Below are 23,048 nucleotides of genomic sequence, written 5' to 3'. Positions count from 1 at the left end.
GGTTCCATTAATTAGGTGAAACCAGGGTAAAGACCTTTCGCAGAAGCGAGTAAGCACTGGGCTGGGCTTTTCACAGTGGTGGTGAGGTACTTTCAGCACGTTTTTTTTTTTGTTGTTTTTTTTTTTCTTAATTTGAAGAGAGGTTTCCAAGGTTACTGTGTTCCTGCTAATGTCTGGTCTCTACTCCTTCTTCCATTACTGCACTGAAATTGGTGTGAAGGTTGGCCTAGTGTGTTCACAGTGATACTTGGTCAGTTTGGAAAGGGAAGCAACTAAATCTTAGATGTTACTGTTTCTCAAACTCTCTTTTTGAGGGTGATAATTATTTCTTTCTTTTTCTATCTGATTTGCATGCTGCATCAGCTTGCTATTGAGGGAGTTCAGCATGTGTATGCAAAAGGGTGGAAAGAATTCCTCTTTGAATGTTTAAAACAATGCAAAATTAGAGCAGAAGCCAGATCTGCTTCTGCAAAGATGTCAAAATGTGTATTTCTTTTTAGAGAGATGGCTGCTACTTTGGTAGTGACAGTTTAAACATAGTGTTTCTCTTGAACTTTCTAACTTTGTTTCATACTTACAGTCAGTTGCATTTCAAGCACTACAGATAATGTGTCAAACTTTCTCAGAAAAATAAAGGCAGCTTTGGAGGAAGAGACACAAACGGAATACCACAAACTTCACCTGAATGCCCAGGGTTTGTCAATCATCACATTGTTATTTTAAAGTTATATTTGAAGTAAAGCTCTTTTATTTTTTAAAATAATTGAGCAACCTGGAAAAGATTTGCTTTGCTGAGATCAGCAGAGTACTGTCAACTTTTACACCTTAGTTAACATGGCACTGTTGAAAGTATAGATTAAAACTATCATGACCAGTAGTGGACCAAGTAGTGGCAACTTTGCTTCTCATATGGGTTCACATGAGTTTGATTTTGTGCTGTGCTGTTTTGTGTGCTTTGTTTTGTTTTTAATTTCAGTATGAGTTGTTCTTAATTCTCTCACGTTTTGGGCAGGGGGAGTCAAGGACTAAAATGAAAACTTGTGTCATGTTGTTTCCAGGAGACAACTGTGTGAACAAACCTCTGTGACTGACACATTTTTGTGGGAATCCGTAAATCCAAACACATTCAATAAGGCTGAAGACTTCAAGGATTTATTTTTTTTTCTTCATAGGCAGCGTTTAGCATGTTGTTATCACCGTGCATGCAGCCCTTTTAGTGCTGCCTGGCATTGGGCTAGAATAAAAATGTTTGCAGTTGAAGTCCAGGGGGTTACTGTGTAAGTCTTGTAACTGACATTTGCAGCTCAATGGGATCTTCAGATTTTTCCTGATTGTACCCAGGAGTGGTATTTTACAGATCCTCCTGTCTGCAAAATATTTTGCCCTCTGTTAGATATAATATCACTGTAATGAAGTGTGTAATGAATAAACCTTCAGTTTCAACCAGAACTGTAAGCTACTGAGGGACGTGATGACTTGAATTTGCTTTTTATGGGCATAAACCTTGCATTGTTTAAGTAGCAGAAGCGCTGTGCTGGAGCGTTGTGTAATTGGCGGTTAATTTGCTGGGGCTTTCCAAAAATGAAAAAGTATTTTAATGTGTGCTAGTGTTTTTAGATAAGAACTCTCATTTAGACTTACTGTTTCAGATAGCTGGCTATGTTGTGCAAGACCCAGCTGGTACGTGTACAAATCCAAGGTTTGTTTGTTTCCTTGCTGACTTTCTTTTAAAAATAAATCTAGCTGTTGGCAAGGGGAAAAGAGGATAAGATGATGTTAGTGAGGGAAGGAAACAAATCAATTTCTGCTTTTCTTTGTTCACCACCAAACTATGTATAGATTACATTTTTGTGACAGATGTGAACTTTTCACTGGAAAATCTTAGAACGTTTTAGGAGAGTTGGGGATGTTTTTGTTTCTTTTTTTCCCTCCCCTGCCCTGGCCTGTTTTGGGTGATTTGGTGAAGGACCTCTTTACTGGTCCAGTTGTTTTCTGGCTAGCTCTGCTCCCTTCCGTATAGATACAGGACATCTCACACAGACTTGCTGTGTAACTTTTTTTTTTTTTTTTTTGAGAGGGGTAGAAAGGCACTTGTCAGCCTTTTAAAGTGGGATGCATTTTACATTGGTGCTGCCGGGAATGCTTTCTTAGGTTGAATTATATAGCCCATGCCACATTTGTCTCTGGAAAATGGGAATCAAGTAGCTTACAAAAATAAACCACTCCATGCTTTGTGAGTTACTGTTATAAAAAGTTGTTTACGCTTACTGTACATGATGCTCTTAGCTTTTACGCAAGAGGCATTGTTTTTGCATCTACTGTTATGTCTAAAGGCAATAGCAACATCTTGAAGGGTACTCTGAACATCAGCAGTGGCTGTAATTGGGTAGCAGGCAAAACGTCCCAATGATGTATAGCATTTTTCACGATTGCCATGTCATACTATATTGCTTTTGATGGAGCTTTTGATGAAGAATGCATGCTCCTAGGAACTGCAATATTGCATCTCAAAGTTGGAGCCACCTCAGCCTTAGATTGCAAGGAGTTGCCTCACTGACTTGATGGAAGAATGGAAACTGTGTTATAGACATCGTCATGAATAACCATAATTTTGTGGAACATAGAATGAAAGAGTGAGTACTATGTGTTTGAAAGCTTATGAGCTCCATCACAGAAGTAGTCTTGACTGTTTTGTATCAGCAAGCTGAAAAGTCTAAGCTTCGTTAGAATTTGCTTTTACTACTTCTGTGTGATAACATGACATTTCATAGTATTTTACTAGTAATCATTTCTAAAAGGCTGCTTCCCTTGTCTTTTTCTGTCTTGCTGAAGAAGACATTTAAAATACCTCCCACAGTTAAAGCAAATTCAGTCATAGTGAAAACCGTCCATTTGGGAGAGCTAGTTTTGATGATTAAAAATATGTATTTAAGCCTGTCATAGGGAGAGCATTCTATAACCTTTTGTTGCATTATCTCTTTTCTAAATAGCTGGAAACTTAAAGGTATATTTGGAGTGTGCACATTCAAGACTTTGTTTTAATATATTTTGAGACGAGGGAAATTTGTTAAAATGACCAGAGGATTATAAAAGTCAGGATTGTGATACAAGAAAGTCAGAAGTACTGTAATAAAATTCAGGCATTTCCAGTGCCTTCCTGTCTGCCTCCAATGAACTGCTCTCAATCTCAAAAATGGGCAAACTAGAGCCTTGTAGAGGGACCCCTTCTTTACAACATGAGAATACGTTTTGGTGGGAAAGTGGAAGATTCCTCCTTGGTTCTCAGTCCTTTGGGTTGCTTTGGCCTCCTTTTGCTTGCTGAACAGTTTTTCCAAAGGATTTCTGGAAACTTCCTGCTGGAGAGGTCACTCTGCCTCTTTGACATGACTCTTGCAGACCTTTATCACTGACTGAAACCGCACCTGGGCTAAATTGCTGTACATATCTTTGGATTGCCTGATTCAAAGAGCTATCTTTCCTTCTTGTCATTTATGCATTAAACTGGTCTTAGTGAGATGGCGAGTCATACTGCAGATGGATGGTTTTCAACTATAGGGAAGTAAAACAAAAAGCAAACAAACCCAAAACTCCTTACTTTACCAACAAGCCTGACGTGTGACTACTGCCTTCATATCTTTCTGTGATGTCAAGTAGAAAAGACTGGCATTGCTGCCTTCTGGAGCACTCCTCCTCTGCCACATCTCCCTCTTCTCTGTAATATGTGTTAAGAACAAAATTCCCTGGCGCCCCCCCCCATATTTTAACCTAAATTTATGGTTTAAATATTGCTTTCGTGTTACCTTCAATACTTTCATTTGATCAAATGGTGTTCCCCAGGGCTCAGTATTGGGGCCACTTCTCTTTAATATCTTTATCAATGATCTGGACGAGGGGATTGAGTGCACCCTCAGTACATTTGCAGACAACACCAAGTTAGGTGGGAGTGTCGATCTGCTTTTGAGGGTAGAAAGGCGTTGCAGAGGGATCGGGACAGGCTGGATCGATGGGCCAAGACCAATGGTACAAGGTTCAACAAGGTCAAGTGCCAGGTCCTCCACTTGGGTCACAACAACCCCATGCAGTGTCACAAGCTTGGGGAAGAGTGGCGAGAGAGCTGGTTGGCAGAAAAGGACCTGGGGGTGTTGGTGGACAGCCAGATGAATGTGAGCTAGCAGTGTGCCCAGGTGGCCAAGGCGGCCAACAGCATCCTGGCCTGTATCAGGAATCATGTGGTAAGTAGGACTACGGAAGTGATCGTCCCCCTGTACTTGGCACTGGTGAGGCTGCACCTCAAGTACTGTGTCCAGTTTTGGGCCCCTCACTACAAAAAAGACACTGAGGTGCTGGAGCGTGTCCAGAGAAGGGCCATGAAGCTGGTGAGGGGTCTGGAGAGCAAGTCTTTTGAGGAACAGCTGAGGGAGCTGGGGTTCTTTAGCCTGGAGAGGAGGAGGCTGAGGGGAGACCTTATTGCTCTCTACAGCTACCTGAAAGGAGGTTGTAGAGAGCTGGGGGTTGGTGTCTTCTTCCAAGTAACAGGTGACAGGACAAGAAGAAATGGCCTCAGGCTGCACCACGGGATGTTTAGATTAAATATTAGGGAAAATTTTTACACTGAAAGGGTTATCAAGCATTGGAACAGGTTACCCAGGGAAGTGGTGGAATCGTCATCCCTGGAGGTATTTAAAAGATAGTGCTTAGCGGTATGGTTTAGTGAAGGTTTTTGTCAGTGTTAGGGTTTATGGTTGGACTCAATGATCTTAATGGTCCTTTCCAACCTAGACAATTCTATGATTGTATGGGCATCTATCAGTCCCACGTGTTACAGGCACACTGAAAGCAGTGAAACCTGTGAGTTTCAGTGACCTCTGCAGTAAGTCTGCAGCTGTCTCCTAAAACTTCTGATATCATTGACTGCGTGGTGCCATTTGTGACCAGGGGAGCCATAATGCGTCTAGTTCTTATCACCATTGCGCAGATGTTGGAAACAGACTGAAACCCTGAGAAATCACACCAACATATGTGTTAAAGGTACAGAATTCTGAGGTACAATAGGCCTGCGTACAGCTTGTTTTCGCTCAAGAAAATACGATCCACGCTGGTAGTTTTTGCTTTTGCGAGAGGAGAACGTCCATGGAACTGTATCCCTGTTGCTTGCTAGGACCCTTCCTGTCTGGTAATGTTGCAAGGTTTGTTTGATTTTGCAAATGAAGCATGTTTTCTCATAGGGATTATACCAAAATAAATAGGCCTGGAATCCTGAAAGGACAGCGTAGTTCCCTGAGGAATGTGTACCTAATTAAGCTTGGACAGGTCAGATCTGATACAAAGAAAGCAGAAGTCAAGTCTTTCAAAGATGTATGCAGTTGTCAGGATTTTTTTTTTTTAAACTGTTCTTTACAGAAGCAGCAAAATGAGACGTTTTGAGTAAAGATGCTATGTGTTTGCACCCATTTAGCATCAAATCATTTCAGCCTGCTGTATAAACCTGAGGTTAAACAGATTAACTCAGGAGGGACAGTAGCTAGCACTCCATTTACAGTTCAGATTGTCAAACTAAACCAGAGTGCAGAGGGCTAGTGCAAAGTCCAGTAAAAATCTAGGTTTAGGATCTTGGCTTCTGCTGGCTGGTTTAACCCCTGTTAGCTACACCCAGCTTCTGACTGAGTTTCTTGTCCTTTGCTTCTGAACTTTTTTTTGGAGCAAATCCAGTGATCTGATAAAGGACTTCATCGGTGGTTACTGGTTTACAGTTATCAGTTACTCATCCGTTTTTTGATTCTAGGAGTATTCTGTTTCATTGGAGTTTTGAAGAGGTTCTTCTGTTTTATCCTTTTTCCAAATGACATATATACCTGTATGTGTTCTTCAAAGAGTTGGAGAACAACTTTCATGGTATAGGTCAGGACTGTGACCTGGCAAGATCAAATGTCACAGTATGGAAGAAAGCCAGATTTTGAGGTGGCAAAGATATGTGAACAATACATTTCTGTATCGTGGGGTAACTGCATTCCTAGTTACTTGTGAAAGCTTACTCTTTTCCTTTGGCGACTTTGAAACAGGTTTGTTGCTTTGTCTTGGGAAACGGGGGTTTGTATGTATGTACGCTAAATTTTAAAATACCTCCTGAAGGTATGTAACTTTCCATTTCAGGTGCTGATTTCAGACTTTGTTTCATAAGGCATAATGCCAAGGGAAAGAAAGAAAGGAATTGTGCATCTGTTAGGACTGTAGGAACACGGCTTAGATGTTACAGTACTCAGTTACTCATGTGTTTTTTCTAAGAAACTCCTGGAGAGTTTCTCAAACTTCAGCTGATTCTCTTTACACCTTGATGAGGTTGGGTACATGTAGTCTTAGCATTATTTTAGCAAATAAAAAGTACTGAAGCTGAGAAATTAATAAAATGGCACTAAAATATCACTGTTGGAATTCGGTTTTGAATTCAGAGAGCTTCTGGCTGTGTGTGTTCTCCCTTTCTCTGTAGCAACTTTATCACAGAACAAGTTGAGAGGAGAAAATGTAATGTGTTAGGAAGCTTTTCTGATGTTACTTGACTTTTGCTTACTGTGTGATAGCATTATATATTAATAAACATATGCATTTTACTGATAATTATGAGCCAAGCCCATTATAAGCTTCTCAACTGTAGTTGTCTTTGCAATTTACAATGCAATTTTTTTTTTGTTTGTTTGTTTCTTCCAAACTTAGCTTCAAAACTTCTTTATGCTAATCAAGTAGGAGGGTTGTTTCCAATGGGCATAATAATTTGTTCTCAAGTGAGAGTGGAAATGGTGTATAGCTGCACCGAATCTCAGTGCTGATTTTACTGTATCTATTCTCTTTTTTTATTTTTGGGAACACAATTATATCTTGTTTATTAAAATATTGTAGCGATTGCAAAGTGCTTGTTCAGTTTCCAAAAATGCTTAATTTGAAGAGGAAAATTCAGTGGGTTTCAGGTACGCTTGAGAGTTGTTCGTGAAGTGCTGAGGATACTTGGTATCTCCAGGACAAAAGGCTGAGTTAGATACTAATACCACACAACTGGAGATGTTCTATTTGGCAAAAAAAAAAAAGTTGCGTATTACTACTGTAGCTTTCTAATCTCAAGTTAATATTGCAATAATGTCCCTTTTTATTCTAGAATTTGGATTTACATTTTAAATTTTGTCATGTTACAAGTTGTATCTTTGAGAGCACAGAGTTATTTGAAGATATACTGAAGATATACTGCAGCTTCAAAGCTGTAGATTTAAATAAATAGATGTGTGTGTGTGTATGTGTATGTAGATATTTATATTTATACATATATACACACATTAAATATTTCTATGAGTTCAGTTACCATTTGGGCTGCTGACAGTTATTTATGCAACAGTCACAAGGTCTCCTAACATTACTGTAACTTCCCAGTGGCTTTCCAGTGGCACTGTAACTTTACAGAGGATATCAGTGACTGCCTTTTGCTGCTCTTTTCACCCTTTCTCATAAATATTGTAACATCATTAGTATTGAACGAGAACGAACAGATTTTTTTAGCTCGTCACGTGTATGTTTGATGAACAATCTTCCACCTACACATCCTGTGTGTTACACATAACCTGTGGCAGGCATGCCAGCATTTATTACATGACAAAACTGTAGCTTGGAAGAAAGCGATTCATTATAGCCAAATGGTTAAATTGCTTTTGCAAAAGCAATATGATAGTGTTTGAGATTTGGACTTTGAAATGCACCTTTGTTAATAACTGGCTCATTCTTTGAAGATGGTTCTTCCTCTGAAAGGTCACCTACTTCTTGCAAAAAGAAAATAAAAAATAAGATAAAACTGAAAGATGCATCTGGGAATGAAAAAAAAAAAAAAAGCATTGAAATACAAATACCGGATATCCCAGCAAATGGCCTGTTGTGCAGCGGTGGGGGGCACTGTTGTCTCTGTTACAGCAGGTGGGGACAGATTTTATTTCTGTAGTGCCAGATATCCTGCCATTTGTTGACATTTTTTCTTGTTTGAGTTAACATTTATCTCATGTTGGTCTGTTACTTATTAACTGATGTGACTGGTGTTACAGTCATATGAAGGAAAATTACCTGCAGATTCACTGGAGTCAGAATTCTTCATCGAAGTAATTATTTTAAATCTTTTTTTCAAACTAAGGCTCGATTCATGAAGTATCACACCAGGAAAGTGTTTCCATATTAGCTGTGTATGTAAGAACAGGTAGTTCCTCTTTCAAATATTTGCTTGGTTATTTGTGAGTAGACTAATGTGTCTATATGCATGTGTGTGTACGCGCGGGGCACGGAAGACATAACTGTTTTTGCAAATCAGGCAGGACATTCCCATATTCTGATATTGCTTGTTAATACGTGAATGTGCAGAAGTACCAAAGCTAAACGCACCTTGGTTGTGTGGAACTGTGAAATGTTACAGTTTCATGTATATCCAGTATATTTCTTACAAAAATAAAGATACTATTAAAAGCTGACAAACCAGGTGATTGCAAATGTCTTTAAGATCAGCCGTAGCTTCAGTTGGGAGATCAGAAAAGCATTTCTGAAGTTTATTGTTTTGTGCAGTTGATACACAGTGTGTGTAACTTCTTAAACTAATGAATGAGACATTTGTAGTCCATTTTCTATCTCTACATTGATACTGGATTGAAGTCCTGCAATCTTGCTTTCCAGCTCTATACTTTTTCTCTAAATGATTTTTTTAGCATGTCTCAGACCTTTGCAAACCAGGGAAGAGTTGGAGCCACTCACATATCCTCAGCTTAAGTTGTCTAGAACTTGGGGTAGCCTTTCTGTTATCTGTGAACATGTCAGTTCTTTTACTTTTAACCTGTGTGTGGATTAGCAGTGAAAGAATTTGCTGCAACTGCTCATGAGAACTGAATTTGGGATACATAGAGACCTTGACTATTTTCCTTTATCTGGAAAGAAATGCATTATATGTGTATATGGAGTCAGAGGAAAAAAAGTCGGTGCCCACTGGTGATTCGGTGAATCTTTCGTTGAATTTTGTAGCTTGAAAACAGTAGCAGTGCATCCAAGTCTTTGGCTGTGCGATGCATTGTGAGCGCTCTGCAGTTTAGTGGCAGCTCAACATAGTGGTAAGTGGCAGCGTGCAAGGGTGAAGGGATTGCTGAATACACCAAAAAGGATATTATGTGACTCTCCGGTAGTCCTAGAACAGTACCATCTAACGTGAGTGTTGATCTTTGTAAAAAGAAGGTGCAAGAGACACACAACCAGGAGAAGATGGAGTCTGTCTGTAAAGTCAGGTTGCTATACGTGGCTGTTGTAGGCACACTGAAGCTCGGAGAAGAAAAAGATCAAGCGTTACCTGTGACGTTAGCTCTCATCTTCCTACAGCCTGAGTAAGATGCCACACCAGGCAAAAAAAGTCTGTAATTCTCTGCTGTGAAGTTCTTTTCCAGTGGATGTCCCAGTGCACTTGTGTCAGAATAAAAGGGATTTTTCTTTTTCTTAGGCAGTGAGTTAGCTGTAATTATTGAGAAGGTTACAACAGAATTGTGTTTTTGTTAGCCGAGGGAAAGGAGATGCTGGATTCCTTGAGGGTTTTTAACAGTGGAGGGAAGGGAGAGAGCAGAGATATTTGTGTGCTCCAGTGATGACAATTGCACAGTGGTTCCAATTATTAATTATGTGAGCATGTAATATTAATTCATCTCTGCTTTTCTGCAGTGCTACTCCTTTGGGGTTTCCATTAATTCTTTCTTTTCTTCCTAGTGTAGGCAAAGAAAAGTAATCGTTGAAATTTCAGTTTTAATCTATTTTTACTTCCCGTGTTGCTAATGAGAACACTTGCAAAAAATGATTTTTAGTGCTTATAATAAGTACTAAGCAATTGCATGGTCAGGACAACTGGTGACAGTCTTTCCTCCATAGATGCAGTGTTTGCTGCTTGTGGCGGTGCAGGGTGCACATGACTTTGTTTCTTCCTGCTACAGACTGCTACGCCTGGTGGTTTGCTGCTTTGGCTTGAAAGGAGAATTGGTGGTTGTAATTGAAGGTGGTGTGTGAAGTTACATGCTGTGTCAGGCAAGAGGTCACAGAGGCAGACGTTGTCTTTGCTTTCAGCAGCAGAAATGCTATAGTGACAGCTTAGTTCAACATCTTCCATTTGTTTAGTATGAGCATTCAGTTGGATAGATGAGTGAATCATGAGTGTCAGTCATGAAATAAGCTGCAGAAGTGCAGCTCATTAAGACATTGGACTTGCAAGCCCACTGAGGAGTCAGAGTGTGTGGTGGACAAACCTCAAGGGTTTGTATCTGTCCTGTTTTCTTCAGGGATAGCGTGAAGATTGTGAGGAGGCTAGGAGTTGAAAATCAATGTGCCACTTTTTTTTCTTTGTTAATCCAGACACAGGTTAAAAGCAAAAGAACTGCCACTTTGTGATTTAAGGAGTGTTGAGAATCAGAGATATATATTTTTTTTTTTCACAAGCAGTTATGGAGGGAAATAACATCCCTTCCATGCTAGGGGTTAAAAGCTGATCCTGAGAGTTAAGACCAGAGTGGGTTGTCCTGGTGTAGCCAGTTCTGTCTCTTTGTCTATGCTGTCTACAGGACTGATAGTTCTTCTTGTTCTTACAGCTTGCTCTGTTGCATGGACTGCATCTTCTTTTTATTATTCTAAGGATTATAAATGACATATCACGCTCCTTCTGCTCAGTAACCCACTCTGTATACCATAACTTGAGAGCCGGTAGGACAGTTCACCGACAGCTCCTGAGAGAACACTCCACCTTTGTAGTCCAGGTGCTGTCATGGAGTTTCTGGTGCTGCTCTGCTGGCCGAGAGGCAAGTCTGTCCTGCAGAACCATAACTAATGTGAACACATTAAATGAAACAGTTTTCACTGGGGTTAACCTCAAGGTGCTTATTAAAGTGAGCAAGCATGATGACTATTACTGAAGCACAGCTGAGTGGCTTAAATCAATGAACATCAGTCTTTTGACTGTATGTGTGAGGTCTGAGGGTGCCTGCTGTATGGGCTGCAGAAAGAAGCTATCATTTGCTTTTCCCTAGGTCATCACGTAATCCGAGTTAGTTGTGCTTTTCCTGGCTTTCTTTGTGTTTTGGTTTTTGAATATTGAAAAAAGGTTGTTTGGGGTTTTTTTTTGCTGTGATACATACAGAACATGTTTTCCATAGGAAGTGTTTTAACTTGGAGCCAAGCCTCTGAAACTATGCGAGTCCACAGAATATGTTTTCTTGCTCTGCTCAGCCTACACCCCATTAAAAAAATCTAAAACAGGGATAAGGTATTGGGAACTGCTGAAGTTCTAGATTACTTGAAAAGCAGAATACGTTTTGATTAACTAAAACTGAGGTGATATTAGAATATCAGATATTATGTTGTAAAGGATGGAGGGGGGGAAGCTGAGGAAAAAGTACTGTGACCGAGAGCAGCTGTGGACACTTAGATTCTGCACCTGGTCTGGTTGGTGCCCCTTTGACTCTGCCTGAATTTCACAGTGTTTGAGGGAGCTCAGCCAACAGGATTGGGTAATCTCCAAAGGAAGTAACTTTTTTATTATTGTTTTTTCATTCCAGGTGGTGACACCCTGCTTTTTTCCAAGCAACTATGAACTGGTAAGTATTTTTGGCACTACTAATATCCATCAGGTTTTATTAGGTTATAGGTTAAGTTATTCCTGTAGCCTCCTGTAATCTCTTATTATTTCAGTACTGTGCCATCACCTTTCCCCTGTGAGGGCTTGGCAAATCAAGGGTCTATTCCTGAAGCTTGTTACTGTGTTCTGTCCCATGCAGTTCTATTGAGCATTTTGGAAGGCTAAGGATTAACTGGGTGAAATGTTTTCTGCTGTTTAGGATTCATATTAAACTGGACTGGATGACCTGCCTGTAATGCAGCAACCATGTGCACTTGTCCATATTACATTATTTGCTTTTGTTTGTGTGCTTTAAATAAAAAATAAAAAAGACATCAGTTGTTTCGACATACCAATGTGTCATGTCAGTTTGAAAGTACAAATTGTCGACAATAACAGGCCTCAGCCTGTTATTTTTTTGTTGATGGTGGAAGAGAGGAAGTTAACCCATGCTTGCTCAGGATAGGAAAATGATAAGCCTTTTCTGGCTTGCGTGACTGGATTTGGTTATTTTAGCTCCAAAGGTAATACGAATGATGCCTAGAGGATGTGGTGTAACAGTTATTGGATCAGCACTGCCACCTGCTAGGGTCATTACTAGGACTAACCAGCCAACAGCTGATGCCCAAGTGTCAGCCAAGAACTCTGTGTATTGTAGGTATGTGATGCAGCCACTGGCAATTAGGAATCCTACATCTTGCTTCTGCCTTGCTATTTGAATTGGCCGAGTCACTTTGCGTATTTCTGTGTCTTGATCTTCCTGCTGGAAAAATACAGTTAATGATACTTACCTAATATGAACGACAGAAGTAAAAAGATGACATAGAAGTATTGGTTCATGCTTTTCTTAATTATTACCCGTTGAAAGAAAGACTAAAACTTAAATCAGTGATTCATGGTATTGTGAGGAATGTGACTCACGGGAGGTCTCTCCTAATTTTGATCCAGCAATTTTATAAATTAACCCACGTCAGAGTCTGAGGATCCTGTATGGCATCACTGCTAAAATTATAAATAGAAAAGAAACCCGTTCTTATGTCTGCAGCTCACAGTATTAGATGTATACTGGCAACCATGGTTGCTTTTCTTTTTTTTGTTGTGCACACAACCTGAATATTGAATTTGACATGGAAAACTTGTCATTTGTGATTCAGCAACAAGTTTAAACATAGAGCAACCTGTGGGATATGTTCCCAGTCATTACCATTAATGGTTGAACTTGGTTTATGTGAACTGTGAATATGGGGCAATGCTGGTGATCGGGGCCCAAGTGACTCTGCGACCTGCTGACAGTTGAACAGTATGGATGGCAAAAGTGGCCTAACCTGTTTTAGTTTACTAACAGAGATGTAGCCAGAGGTATATTCAGCCCCTGATTAAAACATTTACTAGTTTTAGGCAGAAGAAAGGGTGGAATTATATTTAAATTTCTTGCACGGGAGGCTGTAGTGAGGTATTTTCATTACATAGTGGTGTGAAATGTGGTGACATTTTTTAGATTAAGACTCTGCCTTGTGCACAAATAGATTTTACTTGCTTAGTGAAGAGTTCTGTTGTTCTGAAGGAGGATAATCTGTGACCATATTAGCTGTAAGCAATTTCTTTTTACAACTATTTTGAGTGTAAAATATTGAGAACCTCAAGAATAAGTAGTGGAGATCTTTTAGATAATAGGGAGGGCAGTACTCTATCCAAATTAACCAAAACTTTGTTGCTTCGCAATTTGCTGCTGAACCATGGATTTATCCCCATTCATTCCAGCCAAGGAATTCCAACACTGTAGTTCTCACATAAATAAACTATGCGTATGCCTGCTCTAAATTATTGCTACATATATTTAGCCAATGTAATCATTGCCTGTATTGCTCTCCTTAATGTGGCTTATTGCAAGAACTGTAGTTAAACTCTGTGGCATGTTTGTTGGAAGACTGTTGAAGCCTGATGAAACTCACAGATGCTCTTTTTCTTGAGAATGTAGGTTTCATTGATTCTTTTCAGCTTGGATGTCTGTTTCCAAATAGGCCCTTTCTTCCAATTTCTCATAAGCCATGTATTTTAAAGCTTTGTAATAACATCAGGACCCTCATATATCAACCCAGTGCAGCTGTCAGGAGTTGCAGGTGCTAAAATATAAACCAGCTGCTGTTAAGTGTTCGGATACTACTTACTTCATGTTGTCGTGCACATTCCTCTGACCGGAGAAAGGGGCACGATGTTAGTCCAGCTCTGTTAATTCAAGTCAAATGTTTGGTGCGCTTCATTTTTATTTCATGAAGAGGCAATGGCTTGTTTGTGGCAATGGGCTTTCATTGCAGAGATGTACAGCATGACTCAAAGATTTTTAAAAAGGGGAAAAAGGTGCCGTGGTCACTGTTTGTTTGGGTTTTTTTTAATCTAAGAGCTGATTTAGCGTATATAACAGTTTTCCTAAAATTTGGTAAAAGTCAAACGTGGCAAGTCTGTTTAAATAGTGTTTTCTGGAATTGTTGAATCTTAGTTTGAAAGATTGACAATTACTTAGTTGATCTTTTTAAAGTTAACATTTTTAATTAAAACAAATTTCTAACAAGTGCACACATTTTTCTTAAGTCTCTTTCTCTAGTGCTGCAAAAAGAGGAGACGGTTTAGGCCCTAATCTTAAAGCTCCATATACTTTTCACTTCATCTATTACTTCAAAAAGATAAAAATAGAAGGAAAGTTGAGGGAAGGATATTATTTTTGAGGTGTTTTTTAGATTCTAGGGCATATTCTAGGACAGTTTAAGATGCTTCAAGAGGGCAGTAAGTTTGTCTCCACTGAATTTTTTTTCTGTCCTTCATGATGGTGTATCTCTGAGAAGAATAAAGGAAACGAAATCGTAGTTTCTCAGACGCCCCTCACATGTATCCAGCCAAATGTCTTGAGGTAATGAAATGCGGCACAAAGGCACAAACCTCTTGGCATACATGGATTCTTATCTTAAAATTACTCTATTGGTTGAATGGTCCTTACCACTACATGACTTGTCAGTTTTAAGGCATGGTTAAGTAGTGATCTTTACCAGAGAGATTTCTGATTTAACCTTTATAACCCTTCTTCTCCCCCCGCCCCCCCCCTTTTTTTTCTTTTTTTTCCCAAGTGGTTACCAAGGAATTCTGCATACCTGTAGTGCTGCCATTTAAACATCAGATTTCATAAACAGCTGTTATAATGCAGAAAGATTAAGTGGACGCTTACCCAGATACTTATGCTTTATTGTAACATCACTTCAAACTGAAGTTTGTTAAGCTGTTTTGCTAAGTCTCAGGTAGAAGTTTAATCATTTTTATAGAAATTGGGGAGGGGTGGCAGTGGTGGTCTGGGTTTTTTTGTTGTTTTTTTGGTTGTTTTTTTGTTGTTTTTTTTTTTTTGCTTAACTCTGTTTTCTTTAAGCATTCAAGCCTCTCTTCTGCTGTGAAGAAAAAAATCAAAGACTTTGACATTCAGGGCCCCTCTTAACAAACCAAAACCACAATTTTGAACAGTGAGTCAGAATGTGCTCTGGCTTGTCTCAAAAGAGGAGGGGAACAGAACAAAACTAATTGTGGGAGAAAAAGGGTTTTTTTTGTGTAGGTCAGATTTTTGGGGGTTTTTGGGGATGCGTGTGTTTTCATTTGTTTTTTTTTTAAAGCAGTGGAAGAATACATTGAAAAAATTGCGGGAGAAGGGAGTGGTGGAGTCACAAAAGCCACATCCTAATTGCATCTTATTTTTACTTGAAATCTATGGTAGTTAAGACATACCTTCATGTATCCAACCTAGTGACAGCATTTTCTCAAAAGAAACTAAAAGTGAATTTTTGTGAAAATATATTATGATTAAAAAAAAAAAAGCAAACCCCCAAGTAAATATGGGGAAGGAGAGGAAGAGAACAGAAAAACGTAAAAAACGTAAGAAGACTCAGTACTCTAACAGTGTTTGAAAGAAAATGAGTCCTTTTTAGCAAAAGAAACCCTCTCATTCCTTTTTTCTGTGGTGCCTGGTGACCGCAATCCTCCCCAGATGCTTTGCCTGCGAAAGATCAGTAGATACAACAATGCGTATTTTTATCCTTACTGCATTCATTAACTTTTTAAACACATCTTCCCAGGAAAAAAAAAGTGAAGGGGTCTGTTGTTCCCATGGAGCACAGTCCATCTGTTTCTAATGTGAGCCTGCAAGAGATTTCTTTGGGAAATCTGAGGCTGAATTACTGTTTGTACTGTTGGGAAGGCCTGAGCATGTAGATGAAGGATTGCATTCTCCAGTTTCATTTTAAATGGGGCCTCAGATTGTTAACTTGGGTCAATCAGGTATTACCTCCAAATACCCTGGAGTACGGTGACAGTGACTAAGCTGAATTAGGAACTGACATATGCTACGATTTACATCTGATACAATTTTGGTTTCCGGCTTAAATCTGTAAAAGCTTTCCTGGAAAATTGCTTCAAGTGGGCTTGATTTGTAATAAATTTCTGTGACTCACGGCTAATTCATTTCTGTGTTTTCCTTTTTCTTCCTTCTTTCAAGCAATAGCATGAAAATCTTACGGAAACCTAGGAAAACACCAACTCTGTTATTTGCAGGGACTTATTTTTTCCTTATTGCTACATCCAAACCGTAGCTGACGGGAGCTATGAAATGCATAAAAAGCAAGTATTATACACACATAGAAAGCATGATTTGGTGGAGGTAAAGTCTACCAGGGCTTCCCATTGCTCTGATCTTGCTGTCTCCTTTCCTCAGTCTCACCAGAGCAGTTCTGGCAGGGAGCGCTGCAGTCTGCAGCTGCCTGTGTCGTGAACGTGACCGCTCATCACGGGAAGGGAAACCCAGCAGGGCTGTGCTGTCACTGGTTTGTTTGCAAAGGGTGGGAGTATCCAGCAGCAGTTTATATTTGCCTGTTCGGTTCCTGCTTTGTCACCATCCAGAACCATAGGTCCTGTGTCTCCATGTGAAGAAATCTTTGGGCTTTGGAGAAAGCTCTATGGAGATGATGTTTATCCACTTTCCTGAATAGGTGAGGAAGCAGAGGTGCCTTGAATCGCCCCACCCCACCCTTGGTTTTTTTTTGTTTGTTGTTTTTTTTTTAGCTGGCTCTTTCTTGCTATTTAGTTTTGCTTCTTTAAACTTTGAGCTGTGCTTTTTTTCTTCCTTTCCTTTCTTTCCAGCTTCATCAACTAATAATATTTTTACTTTTCTTGATTTCTTCATTTGTTAGTGCCACGTTCCCCCAGTGCCATAGATAGCAGAAGCACGGACTGATGAGACACGTTCTTGGCAAAACCTGTGAGCTGCTGCCTGAATTGAAACACTTGACACGATTATTTTTGAAACCTTTTTGGATTTGCGGATCCCCAGAAGGGGCTTGATGTGGGCCTCTATATAATGCATTACTATGGAGTTTGGTTTTTATTTTTATGTTCCAAGTGCTGACCAGAGTAAGGCCATGGACCCCACAGGTGTCCAGAGCAGAGGCTCAAAAATGCTATTTTAAAGTGCAGTCAGTGCCTCGTTCATAAATATCTCTGATTTAGCCATAATAGAGAACAGAGAATTAAACTGCGTGAATATGGACACCCCACTCCCCTAAATTAATGAAACGTAGTGATCCTGATTTGAGCTGTGCAGCGTATACTAAATTCAAAAGCCAGTCACTATATTTGCCAGGGAGGAGGACTCATTTTTTTTCTAGGAAAATTAGAGAATTACAAGATTTAATGAAAGTTGAAATATGAAGTTTTATTATAATGCGCTGTGTTCAGTCCCTGGTGTTCATCCAAAATGAAATGAAAATCAGGCTTTCTTTGAACAAAACCAATCTGCAGAAATAGGGGAGCAATGGGAGGGAAAGGTTTGGTAGTTTCCAGAGCTAGGTTTGCCTGCTTGTTTGTTTATTTTCTCCAAATTGACTCCTAACCTTTCCACTGAGTGTGGTACTGTTGTGGGGCAGAAGCCTCGGCTTTTCAGAAATGTGACACTATTTACTATAGCAGCTAAATCCGGCAGCGTGATGTTCTTGCAAGGTATAGCACGCTTCTTTCTGCCTTCCCAGCTTTCTTTTAGCTGAAGGGAAATTATCCATGTTTCAGACTCCTCAGTATCATTAGTTTTCAGTTGGCATAGAAACTTCTAATGTGTGTTTGACTTTACTAACCAGCAAATAGCTTGCACAGATTCTGCTTGACAGCTTACACTGGAAAAAGGAAATACACACTCCAGGGTAGGTTTCTTCTGCTTTTCTGCATAACTTTCTGTTCTTTCATAGCTTGTCCCAAGAGTGACAGATCTTAGGTCCCTTGCAAACATGCTTTTAGTTTGTTGAGAAAGAATTTTCATAGACTGTGGAATGTGTAAAAGCAAAGAACAGTACCTATCCCGTCTCTATATAAAGTGTCCGCTAGCCAAGCATTAACAAAAAAAAACCCCAAAATTACTGTAGTACTAAGTATTACAGTGTCGTGAAGGACTGCTGCCTGCCTTTCAAAAAGAAAAGATCAATCCTTTAGTGTTAATTTTAAAATCACCTTTTCTTATAGTCAGTATCCATGGTAATAAGCACAGGTATCCATGTTGACAATTTTTTTGAATGATTTTTCCTCACTCAATAATAAAGTGGTTTTTATTTCTAACCATGTGAATCTAATTTCCTTTGAACTGGCTTTATGGGAGGGTGCAGACAAGAAAGTTTTGCTATGTTTGACATTCTTGAAATACGGTGATTGGCGAGGTGCACAAGTATTGCACATTAGCTATTATACACTGTGCTGTGACCTAATATGGCGTACTGTATAATGGGCGCACCTGGTGCTAATGAGATGGGAGAGGCATCTAATCTCCTATTGTCTCTAATTCCTAGTTTTACACTGGGAAATATAGATCTATATTGAGATTCTCTCAATATAGATCAGTTTCCCCATGGAGAATAGTAGTGTTTCTCTTCCTTTTACAGGTAGTATTAGTAAAAAACACCCCGAAAATGAGATGTGATGAGATACTGTAATGTTCAGTGATGTCTTCAATGTGAGGTAGCAGGTCTTTTGCCTACGGCAGTGTGTCTTCCGACTGGGAGAGAGTAGTGGGAGAGAGCTCAAGAACTGGAAACAGTGGCCATGGAGCGAATAGGATTGATGTCCCCGTAGAAGTAGGAAGGAGGGAGGGGAGGGTTTTCACAGTTTTGTTATGGAGTTTGTAAGATCAGTAAATTTAACTGTTCTGGTTAGAATTTTTTGTTTGCTTTTGTTTGCTTTACTTTTTTCACCTGGATGTCCCATAGGCTTATGTCAGCCTGGCTTCTTTGCCATCTCTTTTCCTTTTTCTCTTTTAGCAATTAAAGACAGGAGGAATTATAATTGGCACAGCTATGTCTTAGAGCGGTCTCCCCATGCTAATGTAGAAAGCAACAGTGAAGTTTCAGGAGAAATGTCAAGCTTCCACTAAAACCTTTAGAAATTTGAGATGTAGCGCTTCCATTATAATGTGGCTGAGAGTCTTGGTTAAGATCTTTAGCTTGGATATTAGAATATACTTTCAAAGCCCCTCTTCATTTATCTGGTCGGAGACTTGAAGTTGGGTCTTCCACATCTCAAATAACTGTTCCACAGTAGTTAGCCACTGAAGAGTTTTATTTGTAATTTTAATCGTGGAGTTGATGAATAGGCAGCAGGAGTAGCAGTATTTGGCTTGGGGGCAACCGTTTTAAAGCCATGCAGGGAGTGTATGGAGACTAGAGCGTATGTCCTTAGGTGGACCAGTTTTGAAAGAAAGGGGTTAGATGCTGGGCATCTGCTTACTGTGTGTATCTGTGTGTGTATATGTATTATGTGTGTGTGTGCATGCGCATGTATATATAAACACATATATTTATGTGAGACTTTTTTTTTTTGCCACAACTTACTTCAGCACCCTTCCCCTTAAGTCAGAAGAAAAAGGGAACAGCGTGGTCCTGCTAGTTGAGACAGTTATGTCAAGCCCTTTGCTTCTAGCACTGTGTGTTCCCTCTTTGTAGTACGGTGGAAAGAGCTGTCGCTTCTAGCAGAGTGAGAGAACGTGAGGCATTTCAGTAGGGGCTTGACAAGCTGGAGAGCAAATTCAAACCATTAAAAAAGAATGATGAGAAGAGGATGTTCTTGCTGCTTATTCCATGTTCCATCTACTAGTTATCCTGGAAGGCTTTCAGACTACATGAATCCATTGCTAAACTGAGCAATACAAGGAAAAAAATCCTTTTGAACTGGCAAACATTAGGTGTAAACCTCATTTACGTCTCTGTTTTATACGCAGTAACACAAATAGGCTGCTTAGTTGTTCTGGTAGGGTAAGCGCTGAGTTCAGCTTGTGTATGAACTTTCTGGTGAAAAGCAAAACAGGCAGCACGTTTTCCAAAGCACTCTGCTTATGGAGCCCACGAAGTCTCTCTGTACAGAGACCCCCAAGTGAATGAAAAAACTGTGTTTTATGTGTTTTGCCTTGTTCTATATGGGTCTGTTTATTTCTGCAAAGTAGCAGTGAGTGTCCTAAGACTCTGGAAATAATAGTTATAGCGATACATGTGTTTGTCCTATATATCACCTTTAATCTGCTGACAAGAACTTTGAAGTTTCAATCAATTTAGGATTTCTAGGTTGAATTAATAGCACTGGTCAGCCTATATGTCAGCACTGGAGATTTTATAGCTGACAAGCTACGTCAAACTTGGAAGCAAAAAATAAAACCACCTCAAAGCCTGTCCTCAAGGGTTAACCGTGAGCCAGTTTCGCGTCATAAGGGTTATGGTTAGTGCAGGATGTATGCCGTGGCAAATTGTGGGGGAGCTCATTGAAATTAAGCAAGGTGTTGCTACTATAATTTACACTCTGAAAATCTATAACTGCGTTTCTGGTTGAGGTTTACAACTACAGTGTATCTGAACTTCAGTGACCTACTGAAAAAAGAGTTGACAGTTACAAAGCTGCATCTCTAGCAAAGCATCTTTCCCACAGCAGGCTTTGGAGTCAGAGTTTCAGTCATACCACTACTGATGTCTGTGTGGTGGAGTTGTGCGGCCATGCAAGTATGCTGGGGTACCCATAATCTGTCCTGGACAGAGGTTGGTATTCTTAGTTTAGGCTGTAAGTTACTGCACAGTATATTGAAGTTGCAGGAGAATCCAGTTGTGGTCAACAAAGTGAATTCAACAGGAAGAACTGAATTGGGTTTTCATTTTATTGTCGGTGCTATTTTAAGATGGTCTGGTTGTTCACCCAGAATCAGAAAGCAATTTCCTGAGACTTTTTTCCTCCTTTGGATGTGCTCTCCAAATAAGTAAGGTTCAATACCAGTTAATCTCTTACCTGTCGCTTACTCTGTGTGCGGTAGCATGCCAGTGAAAATTATGAAAAGCATGTTTCATCGTGCATTTTCACATGTTCCTTTCCTGCCTCTTTTAGTTTATGCTTTAAACGTACAAGATTAAGTTTGATTTGCATAAGGTTTGCACTTCTTATCCTAAACTCTTGTGAAGTGTTGCAGAGTACTGTTTTAATGGCTGTTTTCTTCCCGAAGTGGTGTCCACATTCAGTGGTGTCTATATTTCAGTGATTCTTGTTCTGTGGAAAACTTGCATGCAAGATTTTCCAGATTGTGACATGATTTTGCATTCTGCAGGGTAAAGATGCAGATGGGGTGTTAGCTGTAATGGTAACGCTGTTGCTACAGTAGTAATGTAGCACGCTACAATCTAGCTTTAATGTCTTCTGGGCAAAACCTTGTTGATTTTTGCACAGGATTTGAAATTGTCATTTGAGGCATTATTTTTATGCTGTTGAACATTAGGTATTGCTCTGTGAACAATGGATTCTTTGCGGACTTGCAAAGCGGGGGAACGCTGAAGTCTGATGCAGTCTTACCTAGTTTACAGCACTGACTTAATTCTAATGTTACTTAGTTTTCTCATTTTGACTGTTTTTCAAGGTGAAACGCTTCTGTTATTCTCCTGTAATAATTTCAAATGGTAAAATCCTTAATCTAGGGTATCTTTTGTGAAGAGCCAAATCTTGACTTCGTTGAAGCCTTAAGCAAACATTTTGAGGTTTGTTTTTTTTTTTTTACCCAGTTTTACCACTGTACTTCCCCATTACATTACCTCGATTCATGCTGATTGTAGTCATTGATAACAAAGCATGTACTGATGGAAGGTTGTGCTTCTACTGATTCGTGTTAGATTTTTGTAGTAATGGATTGGCTCATTTATTTTAAAAGGCTTATTTTAAACCTCCACAGATAAAATTTAGCATGTTTTAAAGCCTTGAGCAGAGATTTTTACACAGTGCTTAAAGAAAATCCTAGACAGTTCGCTTTATCAATACCCATGCCAGTGTGTGTTTTAATGGAAAAGCATAAAATGAGAGATTGGGGAATGACGCAAAAGGGAATACATGGTTAAAAGCATACATCTCCATATATATTGTAACTTGGATTAAGCACCCTCAGTAGCTGAATGCTGGCTTACAAAACCTGAATATGCAGGATGATGATGTAAAATCAATTTGTTTTCTGTATCTCTTTGAAAGATAGTTTGGTTATTAGTACCGCAGAACATATGCGTACTGCTGAATGATTTATTTGTTGCGTGTATGTGTTAGGAGGGGATTTCTTAGAATATAGTTAAACTATCTGGAAAATTAAAGTCAGTTTTGTTAACTTTTCTCCTTTTGCAGGCTAATAACTCTGAGGCCATTAAAAATCATGTAACCAGAACGGTAAGTAATTACACTTTATTTCTTTTTCCTTTACTTGTCCTGATTTATTTTCCTGTCTGTGGCACTTATTTTTATTACATCTTCACAAAGCGTTTGTTGCTAGCCATTTTCAAAGCATGCACTTCGCTTTCTATCCTGTGTGACCTTAGCCTTTGATTTGGATAATTAGTGGTGTCCCCCCCAAGTTTATCCAGAAACAATGAACTGAACTTTGTGTTCCTTATTTCTAAATCAACCAGGGGAGAAATGAAGAGAAATATTAAAATCTTCACAGATTGGTTATATTCAGAGGGGTTCAGAAATTCAAGAGATACTTTTTCAGCAGGAAGAATATTAGTTCTTGTGTTATGGTCAATATGCAATTGATCTTTTAGCCTTTATTTGTTCAAGTTACCGTGCCATGTTATTTACAAAACAAATTAAATGTCCCTTCCCAACCCTTTATTATTATTGCTGCTGTAGTACTACTGGTACAAATAGTATTAAATGCATTATACCTTTATTGAAGTGCAATAGAACCCAGTCTTCTAAGAGATGTAGAAATTTCTGCAAAATGGGAAGTATTGCACACTTCAATACTGAAAGCATGTAAGAGTATACTTTTAGAACAATTTCTGTGAAATAAGTAAGATGAAAAGACTTTTTGAAGTCCTTTGCAGTTGCC

At 39.3% G+C, this 23,048-nt stretch overlaps 1 protein-coding gene across 14 annotated transcripts in view; it reads left to right on the top strand.

The window, feature by feature from the left end:
• Positions 1-23,048, top strand: part of TNS3 (tensin 3) — a 224,072-nt gene that overhangs the window by 75,697 nt on the left and 125,327 nt on the right. For 12 of the 14 annotated variants that reach the window (XM_054193543.1, XM_054193529.1, XM_054193532.1 and 9 more), the window contains 2 exons: positions 11,589-11,627; positions 22,343-22,384. In XM_054193543.1, the coding sequence (XP_054049518.1) occupies positions 11,589-11,627; positions 22,343-22,384 (81 nt within the window). Of the gene's footprint in view, positions 1-7,249; positions 8,222-11,588; positions 11,628-22,342; positions 22,385-23,048 lie in introns of those variants that run through there. The other 2 variants (XM_054193539.1, XM_054193538.1) reach the window with 2 other exon arrangements.

This window comes from Rissa tridactyla, chromosome 2 (assembly GCF_028500815.1).
Source record: "Rissa tridactyla isolate bRisTri1 chromosome 2, bRisTri1.patW.cur.20221130, whole genome shotgun sequence".
In the NCBI taxonomy this organism is placed as follows: Eukaryota; Metazoa; Chordata; class Aves; order Charadriiformes; family Laridae; genus Rissa; species Rissa tridactyla.
The sequence above is the reverse complement of the archived record's forward strand: the minus strand, read 5'-3'. Positions and strand labels throughout refer to the sequence as shown.